This window comes from Trichinella spiralis (genome assembly GCF_000181795.1).
Source record: "Trichinella spiralis strain ISS 195 chromosome Unknown Scfld4, whole genome shotgun sequence".
In the NCBI taxonomy this organism is placed as follows: Eukaryota; Metazoa; Nematoda; class Enoplea; order Trichinellida; family Trichinellidae; genus Trichinella; species Trichinella spiralis.
The window spans coordinates 808,037-819,739 of record NW_003526943.1 but is presented as its reverse complement, the minus strand read 5'-3'; the positions used below and the strand labels follow the sequence as shown (position 1 = coordinate 819,739).

Here is an 11,703-nt window from a genome sequence, read left to right as displayed (position 1 = left end):
TTTAATAATTTGGTAATCATGTTTAGTGAATTATGTGTTATCAGTTTTAATTTCATTTATTAGTTACTTTTAGTATTCTGGAATAAGATTGCTTATAAGAGTGCTTTCTAGCTTTTGTTTGAATTTATCGTTTTTCAACAGCGATCGTGTCAAGTGGAAGCACTTTGTTGAATTGTTCTAAAGTTTAGAAAGTTTAAAACTTTTCTAGTTAGGTTCATGTAGATGTCATTTCAGCTTTGAGAATTTTTATTTTTATATCTCACTTAAACGTCCGAATAACTATGAAGCATTTGCGTTGTTGGCGTAATCATCATAAGAGATGGAAACGAGAAAAGTGTAGTGTTAATCATATTGCTTGAAAACGACACTTTTGCTTTTCATAATAAGATTGAGTAGCATCTCAGCTGGCTTTATCGTTGAATTTCGGACAAACAATTCTCAAATGCATATAAATAATATTGCATATGCATAACTGCAATAAATGTGTGATTTGATTGATAATACATACTAAAAACAATAATAATCATTTTATTTAAAAAATCTTTATTTAAATTTAATATATCGTTTGGAGTCAATATTTTCATATGTATATATATTCTGGGATGAAAAAATTGTTATTTAAATTTGGTTGACGAAGTTGTGTTAAATGTTTGGTCATGTTAAATACTGCATAATGTAATATTCATCATTTGTTTTCTAAATGAATTGTCGGTGAAAAGACTTGTCTTTTCAGATCTTGTTTTAATTGAATTGCTTTCAATGAATTCGCATGAGCATGCAATTTTACTATGCTTTTTATTGATTGAAAACTTCAGATGAAGGAAATGTTCAAATGTTTATATTGCTATTTTGATTTCAAAGTTCTTCAGTTAACTATTTTTTATTTATTTTGAAATACAATAATACAAGCATATTATTGATACAGTTATGAAAGGGAGTCAATAAAAAAAATGTTTTACAAACAGAACCTAATTGCAGTTAGATATTGTTTTATGCGATTTTTAAGTTTCATTGTAAATTTTTCTCAGTTTGAAGTTCAAAATTCATTTTAAGAGCTTTGTTTATTTTCAGGCTTTTAGTTTTATTAAAAAATTTTAAATTGTATTTATAAGTAATAACGAAATTTAATGGAAGCTGTATTGAAGGACTTTGGAATAAAGTAAAAGCCAAATTTAATGGTTTTTTTTAAAAATTATGATTAGATTTTGGCTTCAGCTTTTCAAAAATCGTAATTATTAGGAACCTTGACAGTTTGCTTCCGCAATGTTTAAATTTCAGACTGGAAAAAATTTGATACTCTGGAATTTGTTTACGTTTTTTACCTTTTAACAGACAGGAAACAGAACAGAAATGATAATAAGTTAAATAACGGACAAAATCATTGAGGAAATGAAAAATAAATAATTTGAATAGTAAAGATATTTGTTTATCCAAATGTGAATGTTTATTTTTTAATATTTACTGGATGTATTTGGAATATGCGTTGAATAGTTTTTCAGGGAATGCTCATAGAAGTTGAAATATGATTGAATAAAATATATTTAAAAGAAAATTGTCTTAATTTTTGAGTGAAGATATTAAATTGTAAAGTAGTGGTTTTGTTTATTTAATATTTTAGTTTGTAATGTTAAGAAGAACACTTTTATCAAACAAAGCGTTTAATAGATAGTTCTTTAATGAACTGATGCTCATCAGTATTGCTTTCAAAATGTGTAATGATTTGATTTGTTATAATTTTTATGAATTTAATTTTGTTGATTTTTTAAAAATTTAATTAAATTATATTTTGTCTATAGGTGTTAGCTTTGTTTGAGCATGATGACCAGATAACCGCCTTTGTGGAACCTTTTGTAATTTTGCTAATTCTCATTGCCAACGCTGCCGTTGGAGTATGGCAGGTGAGTGTGTCTGTATATTGAATTTTCTTAATGTAGCTCAATTTATATTATTTATTATTTTTGTTGTTTTGAACTGAAGGAACGGAACGCTGAAAGTGCAATAGAAGCTTTAAAGGAATATGAACCCGAGATGGCCAAGGTGTTACGACAGTCTAAAGTGGGAGTGGCGATGATCAAAGCCAAAGAATTGGTTCCAGGAGATATTGTTGAAGTTTCAGGTAATCGATGAGGTATTTGTTCATAAATTTTCTGTTTCGCCACGTAGGTCTAAATCAGAGGTGTCGAAATAATACGTACATGTGTTATTTAGTTATTTTTATGTGTGAACTTTATGCTGCAACCAGTATTGACTTTTTTTGTTTGTGCTTATGAAAAATTGCAATCTGTTGCACTTTATCATCAATTGACTTGTTCATCAGTTGATCTTTTTCTTATCAGATCTTCGCATCATGTCTTGATAAATGAAAATCGGATTCAATTTAATCAAGATTCGAATAATTCCATCTGATCATTTCTATAGAATCTTTTTTGTAGTCTCAAGGTTAAATTCTTTGATTAATAATTGTTATTATTTGTTGAATAACAGTTGAAAGAAAAAATTATGCAAGCTCCTTGCATACCAACAGAAGATTTTTTTCTGCTCTTGATTTATTGGAAAATTTATTGAGTTGCTTAAGTTGTAAAATTTTATTGAATAAGTAGTGAAACGGAAAATTTCCTGTATTTCATTTTTTCTTTTATTTTAAATTGTTGCTTTGAATAAGCAGGAAACATGTGAAAACTGGTATATTACAACGAATGTTTCGAGATGGGGGCACATTCTCCATTGAGAAATTGTTGAATTTGCTTTGTTTGAATTGAACTGGTGAACATTTTCACCATGTGGACTAATATTTGCGTCTGTTTATGAATATGAACCACTTGAAACGACGATGATTTCCGTTATTTATTGATGAGTGGGAATTTTTGAAATGACTGGTATTTTAAGCTTGTGGTAGATAGAATGTTGGAGAAAAATTATCATCCAAACAAGAGTTTAATAATAATAATAATAATATTTTTGAAGAGGGGCAGATTTTTAATTTGAAAAGTTTTCATTGTATTTGAACAAGCGTTGTTTTTCCAGTTTTTGAACATAAAGCCAGAACAGCAACAACAACGACGACGACAACCATGTTCTCATGTCCTTGATTATTATATTTTATTCCGGATATTTTTTGTTCAGCCTGTCATGAAGAGGGGGGAAGGAGTCGGGATGAAATATTTAATTTTTTTTTGTTTTGTTTTGTTTTCATTGCAATAATATTTATCGTTATTGAAGATTATGCATATCAGTTTCATAAAATGAATAAATAAGCCTGAAACGATGAGAAAACAAAATAATTTTTTAAATCCACTCAATGTTTTCCGGAATGTTAGTTTTATTATTCTGTTGTTTAGTACTGCATTGAACATTTGTTCAGTATTATTTTCCATTTTTCATCTGTTATTGTTCTGTTAAAATGCTTCACCAGAGAATATATGTCTCGTCACTGTGACGTTAGTCAGCGTAAATGTCTTGCTTATTTTTCAAATAATGCTCGTCAAAGTGATGAGTTTTGCAGAAAATGCGTATTGCATTTTGAATGCATACATGTAAAAGTGAATAACGGGAAAAACAAGTGCGCACTGGCTTCTGATAATTTGCTCATTTTCAAACAGCTGTTTCTGCTTTCGCTAATGCTAATCTTTCTGTCCGCCTGCTTGTCTGTCTATCCGTCATCATTTTTATTTATATATTTATCATTCATTCATTCATCATCACATTATTAACCTATTAGCGATTCTCTTTCTTTTCATTTTCTCGAGCAAAAAGTTACAATGTTATTCAATAACGAATTCAATATCCATTTCTGTATAAATTAAAAATTCAACTTTTAACATATTCAATTAGTATTTACTCAATTTGTTGAAAAGTTACTATTATATTTATTCTATTTATACATTTATTTGTGTGTTTGTTTTTTTTGATCAAAATTCATAAATGATAAATATAAGAAAATAATTCTTGAAATATTGAAAAAGGAATAATGAAAATTTGATTTTTGGTGAGAATGCCAACTGCAAGTACATACTTGTATGAGTGTAGAAGTTTGACACAATTATTTTAGCCATCTTTTTGCATCTAACGAGTAATCTGTCATTCGTGGAGAAAAGGAAATTAATAGTTTACTGGCGAAAGAATTAACTTTTAAAATTTAACGTTTTTTTTTCTTATCTTTCAAGGGTTTTTCTTGAACCGAAATAATCTTAAACTGTTCTTGCATTTCATTGTTTTGAATAATTTTTTTACAACACATTATGATATCAAATATGTGCAAATCAAATACCTATCGCATACATTTTACTGAACTTGTTCAGGCATACGCACTTGACATTCGTATTGCATCTTGCTTGCATTTTAAAAAAGAATTTATACTAAAACACAATAATTATCAACATTAAAGTAGGTTTTTTTGTAATAAACATTATTGTTATTACAGATATTTTTTATTGTTTTTCTTTACATGTTTAAGAAAACATTTTTTTGTTATAGTGGGCGACAAGATTCCTTCGGATATGAGAATAATTAAAATTTATTCCACAACTCTTCGAATAGACCAATCTATCTTGACAGGTAAGTAATAGCAATAATTTTAAAAAATAGCAGAGAAGTGTTGAAATTTTTTGTTTATTTGTTTGTTTGTTTATCTTCTTTTACAGGCGAAAGTGTATCGGTTATCAAGCATATTGACGTGATTCCAGATATGAAAGCTGTTAATCAGGATAAGAAGAATATACTGTTTTCGGTCAGTTTGTTTTGAATGAATTATTATTCAAAAAAAATTAAAATTGGTAGCTTTTATTTATTATTTTTTCTATTACAATAACAGGGAACGAACGTTGCTTCTGGAAGAGCGAGATGCATTGTTGTAGGTACCGGATTGAACACCGAAATTGGCAAGTGACGACGGATATATTGTTGTTGTTATTATTATTATTAAAATTTTTTATTTAAGGAAAAATTCGAACAGAAATGGTGCAAACAGAAACCGAGCGAACTCCCCTTCAACAAAAATTGGACGAATTTGGCGAGCAGCTTTCAAAAGTATTATTGCTTTTGACATTCACCCCAACCAATTTACTTTTCAAAAAAAAAATACGCATTTTCATTTGTGTTTCAATTGTAGGTAATCAGTATAATTTGCGTAGCAGTTTGGGCGATCAACATTGGACACTTTTCGGATCCTGCCCACGGAGGATCGTGGATTCGAGGTGCGATTTATTACTTCAAAATTGCAGTTGCCTTGGCCGTTGCTGCAATTCCCGAAGGTCTGCCTGCTGTCATCACAACCTGCCTGGCTTTGGGTAAAAACGCTCTTCAGAATTCCCATTTTGCTTTCTGATATGATTTTTCCATTTCATAACGTAAAAATTATTAGGCACCCGTAGAATGGCCAAGAAAAATGCAATCGTTCGATCACTTCCAAGTGTTGAGACTTTGGGCTGCACTTCGGTGATTTGTTCTGATAAAACAGGAACCCTGACTACAAATCAGATGTCCGTAAATAAGATGTTCATCTTTGGTAATCAGAGCAATGACGATCCATCGTTCGTGGAATTTGACATCACTGGATCCACATACGAACCTGCTGGTCAAATGTATTCCATGACTTGCTCTTGTAATTATTATATACAGCCACCTTTTTTCTAGTCTTTTGGATGGTAAGGCAGTTCGCTCTAGTGACTACGAATCGTTAGTAGAGCTGGCCACTATTGGTGCCATGTGCAACGATTCCAGTGTTGATTACAATGAGGTTTTTTCTTCTTTTAGAATATTATTTATTAATTGTGACAACAATGTATTGAATTTAAAATTTTTTTTCTGTTTAAGACTAAGAGAATTTACGAAAAAGTTGGCGAAGCTACTGAAACCGCGTTGACAGTACTTGTTGAAAAGATGAATGTTTATAATACGGAAAAATTTGGCATGTCACCCAAAGAGCTCGGCTGTGCGTCGAACAGAGTGTTGCAGAGTTTGTGGAAAAAAGAATTTACACTCGAATTTTCGCGCAGCCGTAAATCTATGTCTGTCTATTGTACTCCTACAAAAAATAAAACTGAAGTTGGTGCTAAAATGTTTGTCAAAGTAAGCGAGAAGTATTTTATTTTGTTTTTTATTAATATATTTTTATATTGTATTAACAATTTCATTCAATGAAATTCCAATTCTTTATAATAATGATGTATGTCTTCAGGAGGGAGTAGTTTTCATTGTGAATATTGTTAAATTGAATAACTTTATTGTTTTTTTTCTAAATTAATTTTTAATTGAAGAATAGAGGATTGTGTAAAAATCAAAAAGGTTGACTGTCGTCTTTACTTTCTACACGCGTGTGTTTTTGATATGAAATTTTACACTTACTTATTTTTATACTGTAAATGTACAACTTTTTAAAAGTAATCAAGTAACGTTTCTTTTTATGTGGGGCAAATTTTTTCAAAGCGACTTATTTATTTATGTGTTTGTTTATTTGTATTTCATTTTCGGTTCATAATTGATCTTTTTCTCAGGGTGCTCCAGAAGGAGTGTTGAGCAGATGCACTCACGTTCGTGTTGGTTCGACGAAAATACCGCTGAATCCTCGGTTGATAAAAAAGATCACCGATAAAATACAACAGTACAGCACTGGCCGTGATACACTGCGCTGCTTGGCTTTGGGAACTATTGACGAACCTTTCAGTCCGGGATTGATGCAACTGGAGGATAGCAATAAATTTGTCCAATACGAAACAGACATCACACTGGTGGGCGTGGTCGGAATGCTCGACCCGCCTCGAATGGAAGTACGCCAAAGTATAGAAGACTGTCGGCGGGCTGGTATTCGTGTTATCATGATCACTGGTGATAATAAAAATACAGCCGAAGCGATCGGTCGTCGAATTGGTCTTTTCTCCGAACACGAGGACACCAAAGGTATAGAGATCTTCATGTACGAGATTGTTAATAATAAAATTAAATTTATACTTATTAATTAATGCAAACACACACACACACACATATATATATATTCTCGTTGTTGTTATTTATTTGTTGGTTTGTTTAGGATTGTCGTTCACGGGCCGTGAATTTGACGACCTGTCTCCGGAACAACAGTCGGCAGCTTGTCGACGAGCTCGACTGTTTGCAAGGGTGGAGCCGGCACACAAGTCGAAAATTGTCGAATATCTGCAAAGTCACGGAGAAATTACGGCAATGACTGGCGACGGTGTCAACGACGCCCCGGCGTTGAAAAAGGCAGAAATAGGCATTGCCATGGGCTCTGGAACTGCAGTAGCGAAAAGTGCTTCTGAGATGGTTTTGGCTGATGACAACTTTTCTACAATCGTATGCGCTGTTGAAGAAGGCCGAGCAATTTACAGCAACATGAAGCAATTCATTCGTTATTTGATTAGTTCAAATATTGGAGAGGTGTTTAATTTTCATTTTAATTTTTTTCAAATCAATTCTCATTTTATGCATATATAGGTGGTCAGTATTTTTCTCACAGCTGCAATGGGTATTCCAGAAGTTTTGATACCAGTTCAACTGCTGTGGGTCAATTTGGTCACCGATGGACTTCCTGCTACTGCGTTGGGTTTCAATCCTCCGGATTTGGACATTATGGATCGTTCCCCACGGTCTCCGAATGAATCTTTAATATCGAAATGGTTGTTCTTCCGTTACATAGCTATCGGATGTAAGAAATTATTATTATTAAAAATGAAAATGATCATTAATGAATATATATGTTTATTTATTTATTTATTAGCTTACGTTGGAGCGGCAACAGTGGGTTCTGCAGTTTGGTGGTACATGTTTTACGAAGATGGTCCACAGTTGAATTATTATCACATAACGCATTGGATGCGTTGTGAAATTGAGCCAGAAAATTTTAATGACATTGACTGCCACGTGTTTGAAGATCCACATCCGAACGCTATGGCGTTATCGGTGCTAGTCACTATTGAAATGCTGAACGCTTTGAACAGGTGCAGTTTATACAATATAATATGGAGATATTAATTTTTATTGGTATTAATTATTTTAGTCTTTCCGAAAATCAGTCATTGTTAGTGATGCCACCGTGGTGGAACATCTGGTTGGTAGCTGCAATTGCGTTGAGCATGACATTGCACTTTGTGATCTTGTACGTGAACATCTTGAATACGATCTTTCAAATAGCTCCGCTTTGTTGGGCCGAGTGGATGGCTGTCTTCAAAATTTCCTTCCCCGTCATTATCATCGACGAGACGTTGAAATTTGTCGCCCGCAACTGGATTGAGGGTAAAGCAGGACGCGATTTGAGGTTCATGTTGAAATGTTCCGTGATCGTCTTCGGTTGGGTCGTTTTTCTACTAACTACAGTCCAATGGTTCATACCTAATGAAATTTGGAATGTGCCGGTTTATATGCCGGGTGATTTGCAAAATCGAGAATTATAGATTTATTATTATTTGCTTTTTTGTTGTTGTTGTTGATGATAATAATGTGACGATGATGATGATGATCCCTTTGTTTTTTTACTCACTGCAGCTGCTGTATTTGCCTGCTCAGGTTTCATTTTTCATTGCATGATCATTATATTAATAATTTTTTGTCCAGATTTGGTTAAGGTATTTGGTATTTTATGTTTTCAGCTTTTCTGGTTGATTGGTTTGTTTGTTTGTTTGTTTGTGTTTGTTTGTTTGTTTGTGTGTGTGTGTGTGTTTGTGTTTCACCCTATTTTTTCATTGATTGGTTGGTTATTGTCAACTGATTTATCCTCTGGGTATAATAACTCGGAAATATATTAATCATATTCATTTTTTCAGTTCTTTCCAAAGTGTGCTATAAATATTTTTTTTAATCCATTCGTTTCTTATCTTGTTCTTTATTCTCTTTTTTCTTCTGTTCCGTTTTTCAAATTCTATTTTTATGCAGGACGCATGGGAGAGAGTATGTTTCCATTTGTAATTACTGTCTATTTATTCAATCTGATTATTCAATTCAATTCAATTCAATTCAGTACAGGCAGTTGACGGTCATACATATTTATTTATATCTGTTTAAAATTAGCAAACTTGAAATTTTTGTTCTTCAAAAATCAGTGTACTTTGTTTTGCCCAGTTTCCATCTTAACGCAGTGATATTGTCTGTGACTTTTTTTAATGCCCTGCTTGTTATTATTAATTATTAAAATATTTTTCATTTTTCCTTTTAGAAGTATGTTTTCTCTTAGGATAGAAAGCAAGTACACAGAAACACATATACAGACATAATAATAAGTACATGAATGATTAACAAAGCATGCATATACATTAAATATTACGTGCATATGCGTGTATGTGCGTAATGGAATGTGCGTGTTCATTTAAAGTTTTATTATGCAGATTTTGCGTGAATTGCGAAAGCTGCAAAATTATTCTTTTGTAGCTGGACCTATTTCCATGGAGAAAAAACGGCAATGACCACAACTTCCACTAATGATTCTCGCTATACTACACGTACAACCAACCAATCATTCATGCAGCTGACTGACTACGTTGATCACACACCAGATCCATGGAATTTAATCGTTTCATAGTTAGTTAGCTTTCACTAATATTATTGTCTATTTAACGACTAGATTGTTCTTTCAATATCTCTGATACTGGCTAGTAATAATAGAAAATTAATATTTTACTTTGCATTAAAAAATATTTTTTTTCACACAACACTGACAAAGTTATAAGTCACTTGACGACTTATAAAATATTTTTCATGCTGAAACCATTCTGTATAATTTATTTTTTCGATCATTTACTCAGTGAAATTTTTTTTGTCTTTTGCATTTGTTATATATACATATATATATAGACATACGTCTTTTTCCTTTCAAAATATTCTATTTTTATGAAATGTATATAATAATATATGTTCATTTTTTGCATTATCATACAATATCATAGTTCAGCTTATGGAAAACGTTTGCAGTGAATTAGACAGAAAAAGTTTAAATAATCATGTTACACGCTGTTACATTTCATAGAATTGGAATGACAGTTTGCCGAACAGTTACCTATAGATACAATGAAAGTGTACTACTACTGATGCTGCTGGCATTATTGCTCTTGTTTATTAAATAAAACTTTAGATGTATATTTATATATATATCTTTGATATTCGGCATTTAAACTTTGAATTGTTATAAAATATCAGTCTCTTTTTTATCACCTTCATCATATAGTGCATATGTAGTTTTTTTAGTATTTTATAAACAATTTATTTTGTTGAGATGTATGAAAAAATAACTTGGCAAAATTCAAGACTAATTTCATTTATTTCAACATAAATGATCTGTGTGCATGAAATTATGTTGAACTCCTTAGTACATATTGACTGCATCAGAGGAACCGAGGAAACAAAGAAGCTCAACGTCTCGCTTCACCAATATCTTCGATCGCGTCTTGATCTATCTGTTTATAAAAAAATTATTTTCAATCATTACAACAAATCAAACGTCACATTGAACCATAAAAACAGAATTTTCAAAACGCTATACATAATGCAACATATAATTTCATGAAATTAAGCAATTAAATTTTGAAGCCTTCGCAAGAGCATGTAAATAAAAATAGCATGCATACAGAAATGGACAATAATAGCATGTAAAAATTAACTTTTTAAAAAAAGACTTACTTGTGGCCATTTTTCAGAAATCAAATCCATCAAATCATCTTTGACATCACCTTGAATAACAATTTCATCATCTCCAGTTACGGAAGAGCCGCAAGCAAACTTCTGAGAGAACACTTTAGAAGCAACTTTCAAATTTATATCTGAAAGGTACAACTTCATATTAAAAAGGTAACAATATATTTTTACATATTAAAAAATCAATATCTCACCGTATGAAGATAATCCACTGACAATGGTAACGAACTTGTTTTTGCCACGTGATGAAGTTGCTAAAGTTACAGGTTGAGCACTGGTGTTCTTCTTGACTTTTGCCATTCCTTTACCCCCTCGTTTTTGTCGTTTTTTCTCTTCAGTAACAGTGGCTGAAAATAAAAAATGAAAATATAAAGAACAGTAAAAAACAAAAATTAACATACTTGCGTCAGAATCGGTATTTTTAACAGTCATTTCTTCGAATGATTTTGGTAGATTATCACGCAACCATTCTCGACATTTTTCCGGACAAGGTCCGTAATCGCAGTACTACAATTTAAAACTAATCATATGCATGCATGCAGTCGTCAAAAGAGAAGCCATTACTTCAACTGGCATTGAACATTCTAAAAATATTTCAATTAACACGCAACTGAATACTCCCTTAGGAATGTATTTATTTTGTCATTAAACAAATTTAATTATAACAGTTAACTTAAGAATAATTGTTTCAGCGTTATGGCAAGAATATTAATTTTTTTAATTTCTGCTTAACATTTTCAATAATTAAAAAATATATATATATTTATACTTGCCTCCGCAGTAGTTAACTTTCACTGGATATTGCACATTGGAATTCGGTCCACTTTCGACAGTACATATCGATGAAGAACTCTTTTCCATTTATCTAAATTAGCTAAATGTCTTTTTAAAAAATTAAAATAAATTTTAAAAATGAAATAAACATTTTTATTAATGATTCTTTAAAAATTATGAAAGTACAATTCTATGCAGAAACAACAAATCTGCAGTGCATATTCACACTTTAGGCATTCTATAAAAATATATATATATATATTTTCAGGTGAAAAACTGCTCATATAAATGCAAAAC

At 31.4% G+C, this 11,703-nt stretch overlaps 2 protein-coding genes across 2 annotated transcripts; one reads left to right on the top strand and one right to left on the bottom strand.

Moving 5' to 3' along the window:
- Positions 1–4,250: 4,250 nt before the first annotated feature.
- Positions 4,251–8,242, top strand: Tsp_00168 (calcium-transporting ATPase 2 protein). The gene is made up of 15 exons (XM_003375957.1): positions 4,251–4,317; positions 4,474–4,554; positions 4,641–4,726; positions 4,811–4,853; positions 4,937–5,025; positions 5,108–5,285; positions 5,360–5,579; positions 5,617–5,734; positions 5,812–6,077; positions 6,255–6,282; positions 6,492–6,894; positions 7,025–7,389; positions 7,447–7,639; positions 7,730–7,917; positions 8,009–8,242. The coding sequence occupies exons 1-15, from the start codon at positions 4,251–4,253 to the stop codon at positions 8,240–8,242; spliced, it is 2,559 nt and encodes an 852-aa protein (XP_003376005.1).
- A 2,107-nt stretch (positions 8,243–10,349) lies between these two features.
- Tsp_00169 (density-regulated protein) lies at positions 10,350–11,493 on the bottom strand. Its single transcript, XM_003375956.1, has 5 exons — positions 11,422–11,493; positions 11,034–11,139; positions 10,827–10,979; positions 10,618–10,757; positions 10,350–10,394 (listed from the first exon to the last, which is right to left on the bottom strand). The coding sequence occupies exons 1-5, from the start codon at positions 11,491–11,493 to the stop codon at positions 10,350–10,352; spliced, it is 516 nt and encodes a 171-aa protein (XP_003376004.1).
- Positions 11,494–11,703: the final 210 nt, after the last annotated feature.

Excerpts from the sequence above, each read along its gene's own strand:
- Tsp_00168 (XM_003375957.1), top strand. The coding sequence starts at position 4,251 with ATGTGCAAATCAAATACCTATCGCATACATTTTACTGAACTTGTTCAG. Across the intron at positions 4,727-4,810 it reads AGAAGAATATACTGTTTTCG|GGAACGAACGTTGCTTCTGG; the intron begins GTCAGTTTGTTT and ends TTACAATAACAG. Across the intron at positions 6,078-6,254 it reads TTTGTCAAAGTAAGCGAGAA|AATAGAGGATTGTGTAAAAA; the intron begins GTATTTTATTTT and ends TTTTAATTGAAG.
- Tsp_00169 (XM_003375956.1), bottom strand. The coding sequence starts at position 11,493 with ATGGAAAAGAGTTCTTCATCGATATGTACTGTCGAAAGTGGACCGAAT. Across the intron at positions 11,140-11,421 it reads ATGTGCAATATCCAGTGAAA|TACTGCGATTACGGACCTTG; the intron begins GTTAACTACTGC and ends TTTAAATTGTAG. Across the intron at positions 10,980-11,033 it reads AAATACCGATTCTGACGCAA|CCACTGTTACTGAAGAGAAA; the intron begins GTATGTTAATTT and ends TTTTATTTTCAG.